We start from the raw sequence: 20581 nt of genomic DNA on the forward strand, positions 1-20581 counted from the left end.
AGGCCGGTCTGTCAACACTGTTTACGGTAACTGGTAGTTGTTAAAGGTGCCGAGAGCCACGCAAGAAGGGGTTTGTTTATCTGCGGCACCCGTGTCACTGCGCTGGCCCGTCCAGGCACAATGATGCCTTCACGGCGCCTCTGTAAGCCCCGTTTCACCTTTTCGATGACCGGCTGGAATTTTGTACAACTTGTAGCGCGTTTATTATACGATATGTTTCTTCCCCTAAACACCCTAGTTAATATATGAAGTTGCGTTTTTATTGACTGTATTTACAGATTTGTTCATTTGTTTGTGTACAAGTTTATTTGTATTTATTTCTAAGAAAAGTTGCAGTGTTTACAACACTCCGTGAAGGCAACATAATCATTGAGTCCAACCGATTTGTGTGATATGGGTGACCACTAGTGGCTGCAGGCCGCTAGTGCAGCGTCCTAAAGGTGCGTACGTCTGTCTCTAGAGATTATTATGGTTCCCTGTGCAAATGGATCATTGAATTAGATGGATTTTGATTCATGATTAAGTAAGGTTAGGGCCCTATAACTTTCTGAAGATCATACAAGTGTATGCTATAGTCTCCTCAATATACTGTAATCCCAAACAACCAAAACCAATGTGTTTAAAGTGTTGATATTCTTATATGTTTTACACAGTGAAAAACTCTGAAGAACACCGATGCGTACAAGATACATTGAAAACATATCATGCTGTTCATTTTCTGTTTACCCAGTTGTCCCTATGCAGTAGTAAGGAATGGATGAAAATGATTTTTTTTTTTAAAAACACAACGCAAAGCTAATAAACAAACACGGAACAGGTGTTTTGGTGGCTAATGAGGAGGCAGGGAAGGAAGGAAGGAAGGAGCTCTAAAGAGAGGCGACTAGTGGACAGGTAAGGCATGGCAGCATGGTCCATAAAGTTCCACCACAAGCAGGACTGGAGAGAGAAAACACTGCAATTTAACAGTTTGAGTACATACTGCAGCTTCCCTGACAAAGTAGTATGCATTCCATTGGGAAACACGACTTTGACCCGTTATATTATTATTATAGATGCAGCACAGAAAAATGTAGCTGCATACGATTCCTTTTTACCTTTTAGTACAAACTGCATCTGTCCTTACAAACTGTGCGTTCCTATACCCATAATACTTAGTATGTCAGGAGAAATGTTTAATATGTCAAATGCTGCAAGCCAAACACATAATAATGTTCTCCTCCATCCGGATGCTTTTTTGCAGTTTGCAAGACAGCAAACTTGTTCTGGCTATTTTAACCCACAATCCTTTGCACAGCAGCTATAAAGCACAAGAGAGTCAAATTTCAAGGTGCAATGTTATGAGGAAGTAGTGTGTCCCATCTGAATGCATGCAACAGCACATACTTTGTAAGAGAAGCTGCAGTGTAATAAAAGTAAAATGCAATTTGGAACGCAGCTAAAGTACATACTTCTGCATGCAGTCGACGTTCCTTTGGGACATACGACTTCCTCATAACGTTGCCCTTGAAGTTGAAAAGCCGGCTGGCTTGCATTCTGCAGAATGCAACCCGATGCATCAGGACATCCTGGTATTTTTTGGCATACTGCATTTGACATACCACGCATGGGATGCATGGTATGTGCATACATACCATGCATATGTATGTATGCATACATATGCATACATACATAATCATTTTTGGCCTCGTGTAGAATGAGTATTGGAACACACAGAGAGTGTGTGGGTGGTGTGAAAGGGAGACAGATGCCAGCATGACACCTTGTGTGTCTCTCATCACCGTATGTTACCGCCTGACCAAATGGCTGTGCACCACCTTTCCTCTCCTTTAACCAGGAGTCAGATGCTTTATGCTGCGATGCTAACACTCTATATGTTATTACTCTATATGTTATTACAGAGGCTTACTGGTCAGGTGGAGCTATGCATTGTGTGTCACAGTGTGCATTTCATCTAATGTAAAGTGTTTTTGCTGCATGTGGGGATATGATCAACAGGAATGCACTGTTTCATATGATCCCCAGGGTCCTCGATAAAAGGCTTCCTGAGATTTCATTATTTGGCAAAGGCTTGAGATATTGAAATGTATAAATCCTCAAAGGTATGTACATACCTTTTCAATATCATGTTGCCAAAAGCCATCAAAGAGGCAACGCATACCGCGTCCGGCCGCCGGGGGGCATCGCTCTACGCAGAGAGTTTGGGCCTTCGTCGGTCTACATCGCTGTCGTACTTCTCGTCTATAGTTGTGTAGCGAGCCAGCGGACTAATGCACTTGCATTAGTGGAGAGCATCGCTAATGGTTTGCGTTCGGAGAGCGAGAGAGAGAGAGCGAGGCAGGCAGAAAGAGAGCGATCCAGCATGTACTGCTCTCTGTGTTATCAGAGCGTTCTCAGGCCGCTCCCTCTCTCGCTTCCATCTGCAGCGGCCGACTGTTGGGAAGAGGCAGAAACCGAGAGAGGGAGAGCAAAGCAGAAGAAATCCAGATCATCATCATCATCATCATCATCATCATCATCATCATCATCATCATCATCATCATCATCGTTTACGTCTACAGTCACGATGCTCCTGATGGATAAACCATCTTGTTCCCGTGACCTTGGCTGCTCTTGACGTCTCTCTGCATCGGCCGTCACTTTGATCTGTTCAACAGGCGCTTTTACCTGTTGAACAGATCTTTGTCTGCACACACACGCACACACACACACACACACACACACACACACACACACACACACACACTCTCTCTCTCTTGCATCAGCGCTGCCTCTGTTCGGGGCCATGCATTAATTAAAATAAGAAAATAAAGAGGAAAAAAATGAAATACATTAAACTGACCATCTGATCTTAAAGAGAACGTAAAATCACCAAAGTGTATGTCCGTCTGAGATGAATTACAAACAAGCAGGCGTGTGGTCGTGACAGATATTAGACGGATTAAATTGTATAAATCTTAATCTATTGGAGTGAATTCATGGAATGAGTCTTTTGATCCGTTGAGAATGAGAATATAGAGAAAACATATCTGCCATTCTTCTTTTTGTATTATCTGTACATTCGTCTACTTTTATACGACCTTCTGCCAGAATAAAGTGTCTTTTGAAGCCATTTAACTAATCTACATAATGTATGACTGTTTGTAACATGGCACTGGTATTTCTTTAAACATAATACCCTAAATGTTATGTAATATATTGTTTCCAACCAACAAGACCTCATATTATAACACACACACTGTTGTCATTCATGTTACAGTCAGCGGAGGACTTAAATCATATTTTCACCGCCTGCGACACAGAACATGACCTGTCTTCATGACCCACTTAACATGAATATCCAAGACAAAAGCTAACAGGAAGTCATGCTGCAACCTTCAAAGTCAAAGCCCTCTATATCCTGTGAAGAAGAAGTGAAGACCTTTCCCTCCACACTGCCCCATCGGAGCATCCGGTACACAACAGGCGACACACCAACGATACACAACTTCCACAAACCTCTTAACGGCTGACACCATTAGTGTGCATGTGTGTGTGTGTGTGTGTGTGTGTGTGTGTGTGCGTGTGTGCAAGGAAATTCAACTGGGAAATGAGGAGACGGGTCTCTTCTTCCTTTTGTTTGCGGCAGCTTTGTCTCCTCTTCTCGTCCCCGCCCTCTGACGAGCGTCTGAGCTCGTAGTGGCATAACTTATGAACGATCCGAAGCCGGCGAGCGAGCGTGGCGAGATCTCTCTCGCTGCAGCGTTAACTTTACACATCAAGGGCAGAACGTAGTCATCTATACGACAAGGAGGTTCCTTTTCAAAGCAGAGGAGACGAAAGCCTGTTAAAAGACTACTACTGTGCAGAGTAATTCTCTGGAATATCATCATGGTGAGGGAGGAGGCCGTGTGGCTCCGGCTCTTTACTGTAATTTTGTCATTTATTCCGTAGCCACGCATCTATTTCCTGTCTGGGAGCGGGATCCCTTCTCTGTAGCGCTCCCTCTTCCTCCAGTGAGCTCTCTTTGGGGAGAGTTGAACCTCAACTGGAGCCAAGGGTCAAAGGACAGGAGGTGTACGGATCATGATCATGAATGGCCTTACAGGAAATTTGTGTGTGTGTGTAAATATATATAATTTCTTCACATTTAGTGTTGATACGAATCAGGAAGCTGATTTCTTTCTCTTCACAGTAAACGGATGACGAGTGCGGTACAGTCTGCAATCCCGACGTTTAACTTTGACTCATGTTACTATTAGATTTATGATGCGTAGTTACTGAAATGACCATCTTTAAAAAAAAGTCCTATCATAGATTATTGACCATGAACAGAGCTAAAGGAGAGTGAATATTGGATCTACATTCATGAGACTCACAAACACCTATAAGCCCGATGTGTCATTAAGCAACTGTTAACAGTTACTGCTGGTTTAATGTTAATTGCTGTAAGTTACAGCGATGCAGTGTTCTAACATTGTGTGTGAAGGCCTCTCTTCTCCAGGATTATACTGAATCATAAGGTTTACTACAGCAGACATCCAGCAGATAGCAATTCATTGGGTCAACTATTTGGTTAATGGTGGATTTTATGTCCCTTTAAAGCGGCTGGTGCCAATATGATTATATTAAAAGGAGCCAGATATACATCAGGAGGAAGTAATGACCCAAAACAGAGATAAAAGTGAATATTGTTGTCAAATTCACCAAAATCACGACTTCTTACGAACGCTAACGTTGCTCCCACGATGTGTAACATAGCAGCCGCTTGCTAACAAGTTTGCTAAAGCAACTTTATGAGCTGATAATATGTCAGTGTTGTGTTACTGCTTGTTTCTGCTGCCCCCTAGTGGTCAAAGACATTAGTTGATGTTAAATAAAAGTCACAACTTAGTAGGTAAATACATTAAAGGAAGGGGTTGATATCGACAGCTCAGTGAGTAACTTATTAGCGTATGTATATTTGTTAGCTACACAACTCAAAGCTAAGCGTTTAGCCACCAAACAGAGGAAGCCTGCGCCCGACTTGCTGTTATCTCATCCTGATTCCTGTGAGCTCGCCTGCAAAGACCTGCAGACCGTCCGAGTGTCTGTCCAGTAAAATACTTAAAGACATTAAGGAGTTTCTCATTGTGACTATTTCTCACAGGGAAATGAATAAGATTAAAGCTGCAGACACGCAAAAGCAAAAGCACACTTCACAGGCCAGACCAGGCGGGTAGTGAACCTGTAACTTCGGCTGCTTTGTTTTCTCAATCCCATCCTGGAGGTTCAGAAAAATGAGCGTATTGTAACGGAAAGCCCGTATTTTGGCTCGACAACTGATTCGGGGACGACACCCCAGGGAGGAGCCGAGCACTCTTGAAAAGCCCGTCAGAGGCTCAGGAAGGATTAGTGTTTGGAAGCAATTGCCATTAGTCTGCTGCACAATGCAGAGCGGCCTCGGGCTTCCACTTGGAAGGAGACGTGCAATTGAAAGGACAACAGAAAATATAATAATATACATTGTGTGTGTGTGTGAGTGTGTGTGTAAATAACCACATTAAGCCTCTTTGGGCTCAAACGAGAGACTTTTCGGGAAACAAATACACAAGAAGTTGTGCATGAATTAAAGGAAATAAAGTGTGTGTGTGAAGTAGTATGTGTTTCTGGGGGCGTGCACCCTGAGGTGGAGGAAATTACAACAATCTTTAGGACAGCGTATCGCTCTATAAAGAAGGTCAAACGCAGCTCACTGAAGACCACACCGAGCGTGTGGTCACGGCAAAGCTTCACACTAAAAGCTGCATTATTAAAAGAACTCCTCCAGGATGTTTGTGTTCTTCTTCCACTGTGAGGACTCACACTGTTTGTCAGCCATCGCTTCTCTGCAGGACTAAATGAGGATTTACATTGTTTTTGTTTTTTTCAAACCTTCAAAACTCTTCAGCCCAACTTTCGGATTTCCACTGCCTCATGCTCACAAAGTCTTTGTGCTTGAGAGAGTCCTCACACACACACACACGCACACACACACACACACACACACACACAGGACCTGAGCCCCAGCCTCGTCTCCCCTCTGTGAGTGTGTGCAGAGATGAGCAGGACCGCACCTTGTGAGCGCTACCTGACACTGGAGATGCGGGTACCACTGAGGGCTTAGCTTTCATTGCATTGTCTTTTTTTTTGTTGTTTTGTTTTCGCTCCTCCTGCGTCTTTTGAACACAGACTGGTACGGGGGGGGGCGCGTTAAGAATATTAGCATACAATGCTCTGGTATTTATTGTTCTTTTACGTAATCTCTGCCACCGAAGCCAGGTACTTATAGTGAAGCGGGGTCAAGGAGATGAAAGAGCTGGAGCGCGCAGCGCTGGATGTTCTGGAGTTGCCTGCCTCCATCGCGACACACACCTGTGTGTGACCTGTGGGATTAAGCTGCCACCCGTGTGCGCTCTGAGGACGTCTTCTAGTACTTCTTCTTTTGGAGGGGGGGAGGAATCCTGTCTTTTATCAAATACTTGCATCATCAAGATAATTACTTTCACAACAGGTATGTATTTTTTCTGAATGAAACACTAATGCTGCCTTGCTTCATTTGATTTGTATGCACATGTTGTGACATGACGATGGACTGAATCTTGCTTTTTTCTGTCATTCGGGTTGTTTTTGCTGTAACTGGAAGTCCGTTATAATGTGAGAGGACGGAGGTCGATGTTATTATGATGTTATAATAGTGGTGTTGCAAGGCAGATATTTAAATTAAGATCATATAAGTCAAACATCTTCAGATTCTATGAATTATCTTGATATATATATATATTATTGGAGGACTTCCATATTTTTTTTAAAAAGTGCAATTTATTTGTTTCATTACATTCTACCAACACCTGATAGACTTGATCGGGGGTGATATTGCTCATAAAAGGTGATGGTCGGGCACGCCCGCTGATAAAAGCATTGATTCTCTGTTTAACGTCGTAAAAGAGACTGCGAGCGTTGTTCTGCGGTTCCTCTCAGACATTACGGGCTATTTTTTTTCCTGGGGCCCGAGATCTTTCAGCCGTTCCTCAGCGCGTTGAAGTGAGAAGGGAGGGGAAGCGGAGCCGACACAAAAGGCAACATTATTCCCCAGCGGATCTGCGCTACATCCCACTATGAATGGAGTATTGAAAAGCATAACATTGGGGACTAGATTATTTTTCAGCCCTCATAACTGAGCCATTTGTCCCAGAGTTTCGAGGTGGTTTTGTTGGTACGGGTCTACAAATGAGAAGCCGTGGTTCTCGGGCGCTGTGCCGGTGTTAAACTCCCCACCTTCCCAATCGCGGGCGCACAATGGCGTCTCTGTGGGCCTCTGGCCTTTTTCAGACGCTGCGACGGCCCGGTGAAAAGGGAGCGGACCTGGAGGACGGCCGCACGGCCCACAGTCCAGTCACTGCTGTCAAAGGGCTTTTCTTTTTTTTTTGTGGCCCTGCAAAACTTGTGTTAAGTTTACCCTACGTAAGCTGAAGATAACTGTGTGTACACAGCAGAGAAGCTGAAGATTTTAACACCCCTCCCCCCCCCTTCCAGCGTTCGACCCCTGCCTCTCGCTCTCCGAGGAGACGAGAGGCGCCCCTGCAGTGTCATCGGCTGCCTAAGCGTTCTGGAGGCTTCTAGTGACAGATTGCAGGAAGCAGCGTTTATGGCTGACGATGGGGACCACAGAAAGCAGAAATGTCTTTTTGTGCCCCTCCGGGCCCGGAATGTCCACTATCTCGAGGGGCCAATATCAAATTCTCCCCTCATCATCCCCTAATACGCATTCCTGTGTAAGGTCAGGGGGAATTCTGCATGAGCGAAGAGACAAACAACCCGAGGCCGAGCCGCACACTGTGTGTGTCCGCTAATGACAACGCGCCGCTAATGACGGCGTTCATTGATTCCTGGGATGTTTTGCTCCAAACAATTTGAGCCACTCCGACACCTTTCCTTAACTCGTTGAAAACTGTGGAACCAATTTTGTCTCTGGATCTCCTTCCCCCTGTGTTTGAGTCATCGTAGGAACCCTAAATTATTTCCAATACTTGTGTTTATTGTATGTATTTGTTCAGCAAAGTCTTGGGAACAAAATCTATATCGGCAAAAAAATCACTTTTAAAAGATATTTAGATCATGACTATGAGCATCCAGCATGATATGAGCCAGATTCCCCAAAAAAGCCTCCTGGAGCGTCAATAAGACACCTTTTTGGAAAGATTAGGACCTAAAGAATCAGAATCTGCAACATAAATCACAATAAAACAAAGTCTTGGTCTGTTAGGAAGGAGTTTCAGTCCAAAAACTGTGCCGTTCGGTTCAAAAATGGAAAAATATGACGTATTTTATGCCAAAAAATTGTCTGAATGGGGCATGCTGGGACTTAAAATTGGCGCGGGAGGATTTTCGCGGGTGTTTTCCAAAAGGTTAAATATGGTATTGTGTGTTTTGATCTTTTGGCAGCGTTTGAAATGTCAATTTTTAACATCCCCTTGATCCCCCACACGCTTCAGCTCACACGTTGTTGAAGTGTTTGAATCCCGCTGCGTTACTTCATGTAAACGAAGCGTCCCAGTTTCTCCCCTCGAGGAGAATGCCGGCTATTCAGCATCTGACCGCGGTCCTATCGCAGCCCCGATTATTGAGTGATTTGTCGGTGGATCCCAATATTCTTTTGTCTGAGGGAAAATCCCCGTGCTTATCGACGACCACGACGCGACACGGGAGCGGCGGCTCGCGTTGCAGACGCGGCCGTCTGTAACGCGAGCCGCCCCCAGCTGTTGGCGATGTTGAGAAGATTGGAACTGAAGCGTCCTCGGGCTCCACTGAGACCTCGCCCAGATCCTCTCGCAGCTGCCGCCCCCCCGTTACCCGCTGCCAGCGCAGGTGCGCGGCGGCCATTTTGTACCGAGTGTACAAAAACAGCAGCGTAACTCTACTCCCTTCGTTCCTGGTGGTTTATTGGCAACAGCGGCACTTTTCGATGTCGAGGGGAACCGAGGTTCCTGGCTTTGCGCTGAGAACTTCCTCACAGCTCGCTATTATCCACGGGGAGTGACTTGCGTAGCGTGGAAACAAGTTATTTTTGAGCTTCACTATTCCCCAACCTTGACCCTTCAGCCGGACGACCATCAATACCAGCGACAGCTGCAGGCGCCCACCAGAGGAAACAATCCAATAGCATAATTAGGCTCTGAACCAGGACAACACATAGTGGTCCTGTCAGCCATGTGTTCACATGCAACGCAGGGCTTCTTTGGGGGAGCCCGAGGAGAGAGAGACTGACGAGTGTGTGGATGTGTGTGTTGCAGGCGGACGGTCACTCAGGCAGCCATGCGAGGCCAGCGCGCCGTGGAGAGCGAGTGCAGGTGCTGGAACCCGGCCGTCTGGCTCCTGGTGTCCCTGCTGGGGTCCCTCGTCTTGGCGGCCGTCAGTGTGCTGCTGCGACTCGGTGAGTGTGTGTATGGGTGTGTGTGTGTGTGTGTTGGGGGTCAGGGTTGGGGTCAAGGCCGCGAGGTCCCAGCTGTCTGACTGTAGGAGTTCACCTTCTGTCGTACAGGAAGTTGCATGCAATCAGGGGAAACATTTTAATGTATTATTTGTATTACATCATGTGAAACGTTTTTGTTTTAATGCACAATGTTAATATGTTTAAATTAATACAAATTGAAATGACAAAAAAAAATCAAATGTGTCCAGTTTGAGCTAAATTCTTCACTTTCAGTGTTCACATCCCGTGACATGCTTTTAAAAGGGACGTTCTTTAATTACAAGTGTGATGCATTGTCATTGTTGAAGGGGAACAATGTGAAATATATATGGAAAAGTAATAGGCTTTAATGTTTTGGTGCACTTGTTTCACGTTGTCAACGGCAAGTGTTGTATTATAAAAGTATATCATTGCCCTAAAAGGGTCATTTTTCCTCCACTGGCTCAGGATCAGAGTTTGGTTTCATAAAGCGGGCGTGGCTGCAGGTGAGCTCCCTGCAGAGCAGAGCTTTTGTGTCCAGTTTCTGTCGGCGCTGTGTTCACCAGTGAGCGCTGGATAAAGGCCTGGACTGATTCAGGAGGATCAACAAATATCCTGAGAGAACAATTCATTCAAATGTGCTGACGGCGCGTTGCTGTTGTCTCTATGTGGACTCCAGATGAGAAGAATCAATAACTTCTTTTAAATCACTTCCTGAAACCCATTTTTATAGAATTGCTTTTTAGTGATGTCGACCTTTTATGTTTATACTTTTTACTTTTATGATCTGTTATGCAGTTTTGTTCCCATAGTTTTGTTTTGTATATTTTATATATTTGTTTGTGTTCTTTTTGGCTATGTGTTTGGTTTGGTTGTGTTCAATGCACTTATGGTATGGTCTTTTTTTGTTTGCCGCCATTCGGGTCGTGTTTATGCACTTTGTAAACCCTGTTCTTAAAAGTGCTATATAAATAAAGTTATTATTATTATTACTAATTGCCTTTTTTTATGTGTTCAAACTTCAGGAGACTTGAAAATAAACAGACGGGCTGTATACAGTAAGTAATATTCCAGTTATTGAAGTGTTTCTTAGAACCAGATCGTGTCACCAGGCCCTGAAGATTTAATATACAGTTTTATTGCACACATTGTACATGTGTTGATACCACAAACACATGGGAGAGGCCTGAAAAATCCCTCTGGTGTCATTGTGAGTGGTTGAAACCAGAGATATTAGTCTTGTGGGGCTAAAGTGTCCTCGATACAGGACCAGAGACACATCTCACACACACACACACACACACACACACACACACACACACACACACACACACACACACACACACAGATCTTCATGAGCCCTCTGTGTTTTGCCTGTAAAACATCTATTGAGTGTTTTAATTGATTCGTTTGGCTGACATCAAAAGACAAACATTACATGAATGAGCTGTCATAGAGAGAGTTATTTGATAAAATGTTAAATTCACAGGTAAGAGTTTATCGTAATTGTCCCTCACTTAAGAAAATAAGCGGTGGCAGCCATGCTAGTAGCTAAATGCTAACGCCCATGTGCCGATACGCGGGTGAGCGCGGTGGCATCGACGGTTGAATTCTGTCACAAATCAGCCTAACAGGTCAAAGTTGAGAAGAGAAGTAGCGGCTTATAACCGGCGTCAGGGCGTGGCTACCTTGTGATTGACAGGCAGGGAGTCGTCCATGTTTTCCTCTTGCGGATTTATCCATTTCAAAAGGACGTTTTCAGGTCATGAAGGTTAACTGCAACACGTTGGTCACCTCGCGATGCCTTATCATCCCATAGTTGTTGACTTTCCCCTCCCTTTCCATGGCGCTGTGGCTGAAAACCCCAAATTAAAGGAATAGGCTGACATATTTCTGTTGTGGCTGGTGCCCTATGTGGTCTGAACAGGCCTCCTGTTGTGGTTCCAGTCTGCGTCTCGTGTTACAGGAAAATAGATATAGTAGATATAGAGTACAGTAACTATGGAAGGCCAAGAGCCTCCTTTCAACAAATAATTTACCTATCCTCTGTCTCTCTCCATGTCCCCTCCTCCCTCCCGTTGCAGCCGATGGCGTGCAAACCCCCGAGAGGACGGAGTACCAAGGTAAGCGCGAGCGAGACGGCCACCTCCACCTCCACCTCCACCACCACCTCCACCCTGCCCAGACATTCACGTTGAGGAAAAAGCATGTCTGCATCCAGGCCTGGACATGAGAACGTATCAGTGGCTGGCTGCGTGTCAGTGAAAGAGAGAACAGTGCAGTGCCTGGGGCTTTTTAAACAAGGTCACTTTCCCAGCTCTCCATTTCCCTAATCCCCACTTATTTGCTATGTAACCTCCCACCCTTGTGCATCCACCTCGCTCTCTTCCAAGGAGTCATGTGGCTTATTTTGTGCCTTAACTTGTAGGATTAGACTTTTTGCTATTAACTGTCATTACATTAGCGGCATGATGGGCCGGCTTCTGATGTTTTTTTTCTCTCTCCCACCCCCCTAAACATAAAAATTGTCCCTGAAACAGTAGTCGTGCTGAAACGTTGCATCTGACCAGTGTTGTCCGCCTGTCTCTCCAAAAGTACAACTGGTGAACGGCCGCAGCCGCTGCGAGGGCCGAGTGGAGGTGTTCTACAACAACTCGTGGGGCACGGTGTGCGACGACGACTGGGACATGGTGGACGCCAACGTGGTGTGCCGGCAGCTGGGCTGCGGCGTGGCGGCGGCGGTGGGCAGCAGCTCTCAGTTCGGACAAGGCCCGGGGTTCATCCTGCTGGACAACGTGGACTGCAGAGGGGGCGAAGCGGACCTCAGCCAGTGCCGCAGTCTGGGCTGGGGCGTCCACAACTGTTACCACTACGAGGACGTGGGCGTTACCTGCAGAGGTGAAGTCTCTACACGACGTCTAAAGCCTAGTGGAGCATCTCGTGTAGCATTATTAGCATCGAGTGTATAGCATCATTATAAAACCTAGTGGAGCATCCCGTGTAGCATTATTAGCATCGAGTGTATTGCATCATTCTAAAGCATAGTGGAGCATCATGTGTAGCATTATTAGCATCGAGTGTATAGCATCATTATAAAGCCTAGTGAAGCATCCTGTGTAGCATTATTAGCATCGAGTGTATAGCATCATTCTAAAGCCGAGTGGAGCATCCTGTGTAGCATTATTAGCATCGAGTGTATAGCACCATTCTAAAGCTTAGTGGAGCATCTTGTGTAGCATTATTAGCATCTGGTGTATAGCATTATTCTAATGCCTAGTTTAGCATCCCGTGTAGCATTGTTAGCATCTAGTGCATAGCATCATTTTAAAGACAAGTGGAGCATCATGTGTAGCATTATTAGCATCTAGTATATAGGATCATTCTAAAGCCTAGTGGAGCATCTCATGTAGCACTATTAGCATTGAGTGTATAGCATCATTGTAAAGCCTAGTGGAGCATCTCATGTAGCATTATTAGCATCGAGTGTATAGCATCATTCTAAAGCCCAGTGGAGCATCTCATGTAGCATTATTAGCATCGAGTGTATAGCATTATTGTAAAGCCTAGTTTAGCATCCCGTGTAGCATTATTAGCATCTAGTGCATAACATCATTCTGAAGCCTAGTGGAGCATCCTGTGTAGCATTATTAGCATTGAGTGTATAGCATCATTCTAAAGCCTAGTGTAGCATCTCGTGTGTGGATGTGTGAACGGCGTGTGGTGTAAAAAGCAATTTGAGCGGTTTGGAAGACTATAAAAAAGGGAAATAACTATTTTTTACAACCTTTAGAACCACAATAATTCAAATGTTCAGGAAGTTGAGCCACTTAAACAAGTAAAAACTATCCGCCGAGTGACAGACATCACTTTCCAAATGTAAGTCTAGGTGGAAAAGTCTTTTTCGGCCCCATGGCGTCACGTGATGGACCAGGAAATCGTAATTACATTGTCACTACAATACGTAAAGTTAACTAAAGTTAACTTGGGTCCAGGTCACTATCTAATAAATGTCTGGAATCCACCATGGAGCTCCAAAACCCTTTATTACACATGTCATGTTAAATATAGTATGCACACCAACAGTAATGCATATGATATGATGCGCTACACTCACTGACTGCACGCATGAGCTCAGGAAAGGAAAACCTCTTAAATGCTCGCTGAGGGAGCATCATCTCTTCATGTGTGACGCTGGGAACAGAAGAGGACAACGTGACTAACATCCCCGCCTCCTGTTTTTGTCGTTGCTGCTAGAACCAGCCGTGGTCGGGGAAAACGAATTTGAGGATCGCACCACGCCGCCGCAGGGGAACGCCGGTTTACGTAAGTGCTGCTGGCTTTTATCTAAATGAGACTGGTCGTCTGCCAACGGGAGGCGTCAGAGGACTAATGTCTTTTTTCATTTATTTTATGAAGCATAGAGACAAAATACAGTGACATTTTGAGGTAACATACTACACAAGATTATTCGAAAATGAATACTTGTAAACTAGATAGTGAAACAGTACGAGACATGACTTTAACTGAAACCTTTTTGTGGGTGAATTTAAAGCTGCACTCATCAGTACTTTTACAGTTGATCAAATAACTACTTGTGCAGCATGAAAAATGGGTCGCTTGTACATTAATGATGAACCTCAGCATCAAATGGGAGGCAGGCGAAGTTAGCGGCAACTTTGAGCATCGAGAAGTCGAGACAAAAACAGAGAAATGGTGGACCGAAGGGCCAGAAATATGCTTCAGAATTAATGCCAATGTTGCTCCACGGCTGCTTGATTTGTGAATAAGTGTTTTCCAACATGTGAGCCACAATAACTTAAACATGTGATCATATTTCAGTCCTCCCCCTCAGAGCTGGTTTCCACTACTCCCAAGTTGCCAGACAAATTGCCGGTCTCAGCATTTGACCTCGAAAGACAGAAACCACACCTGTGTGTGGCGTTAACTTCAGAGAACACGGCTGATGAACGTACTCGCCCGCCTCTAAAAGGGGAATCATGCCAGGCAGATTTGCGCAAAGGTTTAAGGGCAGATGTTGCACTGTGTGTTGAAATAAGTAGATGAGAACATTATTCATGCGCTCATTCCAATGTAGCTGGAGAAAGAAGGTGATGATGTCACATATTCAGAGGAATTCAACTTCAGACCAGCTTTTCTGTTTGTTTAGATGCTTTTTGTTATGCAGGAGGATCAAATCCAGAAACACAGACACACACACAGACACACACACACACACACACACATCCAGCAGACAGGTGGCATGCCAGATGTTACTATGAAGGGGAGGTTTCATTAAATAATGAGCGATGACTAATTTTGTCATTGTGTGGGTCCAAAAGCAGGAATCAAACAGAACATTTAGAAAACAGGTTAACAACAAAACAGATGAGCATGAACTGAAAGGAGGGAAACATTATATCAGTTTAGCGAAACTGTTACCACATTTTACACGAGATCAAAAGCTTTTCAGCTCAGTGGAAAGTATCTTTAGGGAAACAATACACCTCGAAGGCGTATTCCAGGCCGACCTTATTGTTTGCTTTTGGTCTTTGTCGTGGTTGTTTTTTACCCACAATTCCCGAGAGGATCCCACGAGCCAAGAATCTAGCGACCTCTCCGGCGGCCTTCATGAAAACCCAGCGGGAAATGTAGTGAAGCCACCCAGAACCATGGGAGCACATGTTTTGTTTCAATGATGGACACATGAGAATGTCTATTGTCTCGGCGAGAAGGTGTGTTTTTGTCTGGGCCGGGGCAAAATGACAACACCTGTGCTTGGTGCTGTATCAGATGTTCACCTTAACGTTCTCAGCTCGGGATCCTCAGAGGGCCACACCCTCCTCCTCTCCCTGTATCGATGTCTGTTTGTCCCACACAAGTTCACCTCGACGAGCGGTTATCAGAGCACGTATGCCAGAGGTGTCAAACTGGTTTTAGTGAAGGAGCCGCGTGCTGCCCATTTTGATCTCAAGTGGGCCGGACCAGAAAAATCACAGCATAATGACGCATAATTAACGACAATGTTTCTCTATGTTTAACTCATTGGTGAAGGTTTTTAGATGATAAACTCTATTTTAAGATCTTTCAACAATTAGAAACATAAAGACCTCAAATTCAGACGTCAGCCCTGTGTTTATGTGCCTGGCTCTCCTCTGCAGATTCCCTCGCTTTGTGACACGTTTGTGGCGCCACTTTCATGACGTGATCCATGTTTAACGACTTCTAACACATTAATATCAGTGCTCACATCAATTGCGACTGTGGATCAATGGTTTGCATGTCTGTCGTATAAGCAGAGGATCAGAGGTTTGAATCCCAGCTCTGCTAATTTTGTTCTTTAAAAAAATGTTGGTTTTTTTTTGATCGAACACTCTGGCGGCCGGATCCGGCCCGCGGGCCGTATGTTTGACACACCTGCTCGGTCCTCTTAACACAGAATCACAATAAAGTTAAGGTAAAAAAATAAATATAAAATAAGGCACAACATATAAAAGATATAACAGTATTGCACAAAAATATGATGATAGTATTGCTATAATAAATATGATAACATGATAATAGTATTGCTATGATAAACATGATAATAGTATTGCTATGAGAATAGTATTGCTATGATATTGTACAATATGATAATAGTATTATCTTTATACATTATGCATTGCTACAACATTGCAATTTGTGGGAAAGTTCTCGTGTTGATGGTGTTTATATATTTATATACACTCTTGAGGTGCGATATATCGCCGGCTGCAGCAACGACAGCGTCCAGGTGTCTTAAAATCTGTTGCATCATGTTAAAATGTTAAAATATGTTGCATCTGCGTATTTTAAGTCCCTGTAAGTCTCTCTCCATCTGGGTTCAGGTGACGGCACCATCCGGCTGGTGAACGGACCAAACGACTGCCAGGGCCGGGTGGAGGTGTACTACCAGGGCGCCTGGGGCACAGTGTGCGATGACGACTGGGCCATCAACAACGCCCGGGTGGTGTGCCAGCAGATCGGCTGCGGCGGTGCCGTGTACGCGCACACCAACTCCTTCTTCGGCTACGGAACCGGACGGATCCTCCTGGACAACGTCAACTGCCAAGGCAACGAGCCGGAGCTGTCGAAATGCAGAAGACTGGACTGGGGGAAACACAACTGTGGCCACCACGAGGACGCCGGGGTCACCTGCACCGGTACGCCGCCCTCAGTCCTGGAATAAGCATTCACACCAATCCTACAGACGAGAACTAGGAATCCTTCTCATTATCAAAAACAATACTAAGGGTCTACAGCCATGCTAGCAGCTAAATGCTAATGCCAACATGGTCTACATGCTCACACTAATGATCCTCAGATGTGGATGTTAAGCTGGTGGCCTGTATGGTTCACCATGTTCATAATCATAGCTTAGCATGCGCAACACAAAGTACAGCTGAGGCTGAAGCTCCAGTAGTTGTTGTTTTTAGTATTTGGTCATAAACGAAGGTGCTGAACAAAGTACCATCTTGCAAAAGTGCACAAACGTGAACCTCGTGGTGAAGCTAGAGGAAAAGTCAGCAGGTTTCACCCTCTGGGGACCATGAATCTTTAAAGGAAACCCATCAAAGAGCTGCTAGCATGGCTAAAAGCAGCATAGTAACAATATCTCTTTATTGTGACCATTTCCTGTGACATATCCTCTGTCTAGGTGCAGCACTGCAGACGGTGACGTCAGTAGTCGTGGTGCTAGTAGCGGTCGTGCTAATAGATGTAGCATTAGAAACAGTGGTGGAGATGATGAGCTTGACCTCATGTAGAGAAGACGTCAGTTAAAATGTTGATGTATTGTGATAAGGAGGATGAGATGGGTTTATATTAGCAGTAGCACAGTAGTGGTTTCTGTGTTAGTAACAAGCAAGTATTCCTAGTAGAGACAGTCGTTTTAGAAGTATTGTACAAACAACAATAAATGAATATTTCATTTCCCTCCCCCATCTTCAGGATCCACCACTGTGCCTCCTTTGGCAACGGAGAACCAGAGAGGACTCTGGGTAACATACAAGACTGAAGGTATACATTCGTAGTACACAGATGTTTATCTGTACACACACACACACACACACACTCCTTGAAAATGAATTGTGTATTTTGGCCAAACGTCCAACAGGGAGAGCTGTTTCTCTCCCGTTGGCTTCAGATGTGTGACGCCACAGTGCCACGAGTCGCTGTGGTGAAAGTGTGTAACAGACCAACCTCCCCGTGCAGACCTGTCCCTCTGGTGTCTGCAGCCGCCACGTTAACTAATCACACATCTCATCTTCCCTCCAGCAACAGAAACCATCCCAGTCACCACAATACCAACGACAACAACCGCTCCCACCATTGCCCAGACAAAAGGTAGACATGTTGTTTTTTTAAACTCAACTACAGGACCGGCCCGGGAATAATAAAGACACCGCCATGATGCATCTATGTATTGTCTATATGTTCCTCCGCAGGCACACCAGCCATTCGCGTGATGAGCGGCAACAGCAGCTGCGAGGGTCGCGTGGAGGTCTTCTACAGAAATGTTTGGGGGACGGTGTGCGACGACAACTGGGACTTCATCAACGCCGTCGTGGTGTGCCGGCAGCTGGGCTGCGGCCACGCCATCACGGTCAAGAACCAGGCCTACTTCGGCTACGGCTCGGGTCCCATCCTGCTGGACAACGTGGAGTGCAAAGGCTTCGAGCTGCGGCTGTCCGAATGCGGCAACCTGGGCTGGGGTCAGCACAACTGTGGCCACCACGAGGACGCCGGAGTTGTCTGCGCACGTAAGGGCCGCCTGGACCACACACAGGGCTTGAACGTTGGGGAAATGTCCGCGTGGCAAATGGCTATTTTAAAATCAGCGATTCCACTGAAAGTTCATGCTTCCTCTTTATCCACTTGTGCTCGCCCTGCTGAGTTGACCGGGTGCACGACTGTAGTACTCTGAGGAGGAGACGGCACAGAGAGCATAAAAAATACAGCGGATGAGTCAACGCACATCAGCGTCACTGCCTGCCCGCAGGCCAAATTCCACTTCTTCAAGGCTAAATCAAAAGCACACACATACTCCCCTTTACTGGCATCTTTGGTTTGAAGTCCATCAGAAGAAAAAGTGTTTTTTTTTTTTTTAAAAAATCAGTTAATGATTAGCAAAGGAGACATTATTATAACAGTTGTTGTGGAAATTGTGAAACAATGTCGCAAAGTGCGTCTCTGACTTGTGGAATGTGTCTTCTTCCCTCAGCTTTTGAATTCATGAGTGAAAATGGACGCGACTTTCAAGTGATAGAGAGCATACCTGACGTTACCACCACCACCACGCAGCCCCCTGAAGGTAAAGAGAGCTCCAAACGGCACAAAACCCCTCCCCCCGCTTCCCTAAAGGGCAAATTATACTCTTGCAACTACAACTGCTGCTGGCCACGCAGTCGGATCGACGGACTCGTTTTGGTTTATAGTTCCCGCCTTTTTCATACTCCAGACCAGCAGGTGGCGCAACGACCGTTTAGAGTCGACATGCACACTGTTCACCTATATCTCCCTCCAGGAATTCACCTCCATCTTTGTGTCCTGATACTCCGTCAGACGGGTTTTATAAATGCTCATATTTGTGGACCTCTTCAGCCAAACGTTCTTCAACAGGATCCATTGTTTGTGTTTCTGCTGCGGCTTTTAAAAACAGCGGTATTATGCTATGAAACCGGAAATGCTAGACTCAGAAAGGATGTGGTTAGCGGACCAATCACAGCCTTCCAGGCTGCGTACGGCTTGCGTTGCTTTGACGGATAGTCAGAAATTTAGGGTGACGCATGCAAAATGGCCGATTTGACCACGCAAGGGCGGCCATGCGTGTCTTGCGTGTCTTGCGTGTCTCGCGTGTCTTGCGTAAAACCCGAGTATAAATCAGCCTTTATTGCCTCGCTCACGTGAGTCTTCTTTGCTTTTTTGGGGTTTTTCTTCGCAGGAATGGTGCGACTGGTGGGCGGCCAGCACGAGTGCGAGGGCCGGGTGGAGATGTACTCCAGTTCCGGATGGGGCACGGTGTGCGACGACGCTTGGGACCTCCCCGACGCCCGGGTGGTGTGCCGCCAGCTGGGCTGCGGGGAGGCGTCGGTGGCTCGGGGCGAGGCGTTCTTCGGGCCCGGCTCGGGGACGATCCTGCTGGACAATCTCAAGTGCAGCGGCGCGGAGGCCTCGCTGCAGGAGTGCTCCCATATATCCTGGAACGTGCACAACTGCGACCACTCTGAAGACGCGGGCGTCACCTGCTCGCTGTCGTGATTTCAGCCCAACCCACTCGCCCACCTCCACCGTGGGCAGGAGGTGGGCGTGCCAACCCGGGACTTGTATATTATTATGTAAATAACAGCTTCCACATTGCTGAAGGAGTACTCCACCACAACAACACGCAAAATAACTAATGTGACAATATATAATGACATACTATAAACTATCTATGCCTATTAAGCACTTTATAAATAAATATGATATAAAATACAATGTACACCCTTTTTCTGACTCCTTATTTGCCCCAAGATGTTTAAATGTGTACGACACTAGAGGAAGCTATTTATTGTGTGGATGAAAGGAGACAAGTTTGTAACCTTCAGGTCCAATATTTAGCAAATATATATAATAAAGAAAACCAAAGATCCTCAAATAAACTCGTAACTCTCCATTGACACGTGTAATGTTCTATTTGGGTAAATATGTTACTAATATCGTTAGCATATGACAAAATAAAAGCCCTTATGTTGAGTACCTGATATATTTCTGGTATAAAAACACATTTGAGTGAGTCGCTTTGATTTTTGGATTCTTCTTCGATGGCACGTCCATGGTGACTCCACCATTTGTGTTGAGGATACAACTCAACATGTCTTCAGTCACATGGGGAGTGAGATTTAGAGTTGGGGAGGTTGAAACATTTAGTTTTTTTAATCCCGCTCATTTCCTTCCTGGTCGTATAGCATTCGTAGCCAATAGCGAGATGCTAATGCTTGAGCTAATACGTGTTTGCCAATAAAAAGACGTTAAAGATAATTAGAAGATTCATATGGCAAAAGTAACTTTTGCCTCATCAGTCAACATGTACTTGGAGATTAGTTTAGCATGCTAAACTTGTGTTTGGGAAAGTAAAAC

The 20581-nt window shown here is 45.3% G+C and overlaps 2 protein-coding genes across 5 annotated transcripts in view; one reads left to right on the forward strand and one right to left on the reverse strand.

Annotated features, from left to right (window-relative positions):
* Positions 1–74, reverse strand: part of LOC137802126 (RIMS-binding protein 2) — a 59502-nt gene extending 59428 nt beyond the window's left edge. For all 4 annotated transcript variants that reach the window (XM_068599725.1, XM_068599722.1, XM_068599721.1 and 1 more), the window contains exon 1: positions 1–74. This exon is cut by the window's left edge and continues 95 nt beyond it. The gene's annotated coding sequence lies outside the window, so the exon portion shown is untranslated.
* A 9235-nt stretch (positions 75–9309) lies between these two features.
* Positions 9310–19855, forward strand: LOC137802836 (scavenger receptor cysteine-rich domain-containing group B protein). Its single transcript, XM_068600988.1, has 11 exons — positions 9310–9427; positions 10471–10503; positions 11530–11568; positions 12041–12343; positions 13700–13768; positions 16309–16623; positions 17411–17479; positions 17738–17806; positions 17908–18222; positions 18684–18773; positions 19404–19855. Exons 1-11 carry the CDS (start codon positions 9310–9312, stop codon positions 19718–19720), a joined length of 1737 nt encoding a protein of 578 aa, XP_068457089.1. The 3' UTR covers positions 19721–19855.
* The last annotated feature ends 726 nt before the right edge of the window (positions 19856–20581 follow it).

This window comes from Clinocottus analis, unplaced genomic scaffold (genome assembly GCF_023055335.1).
Source record: "Clinocottus analis isolate CAN_PGR_092001 unplaced genomic scaffold, fCliAna1.0.p SCAF_5, whole genome shotgun sequence".
Classification (NCBI taxonomy): domain Eukaryota; kingdom Metazoa; phylum Chordata; class Actinopteri; order Perciformes; family Cottidae; genus Clinocottus; species Clinocottus analis.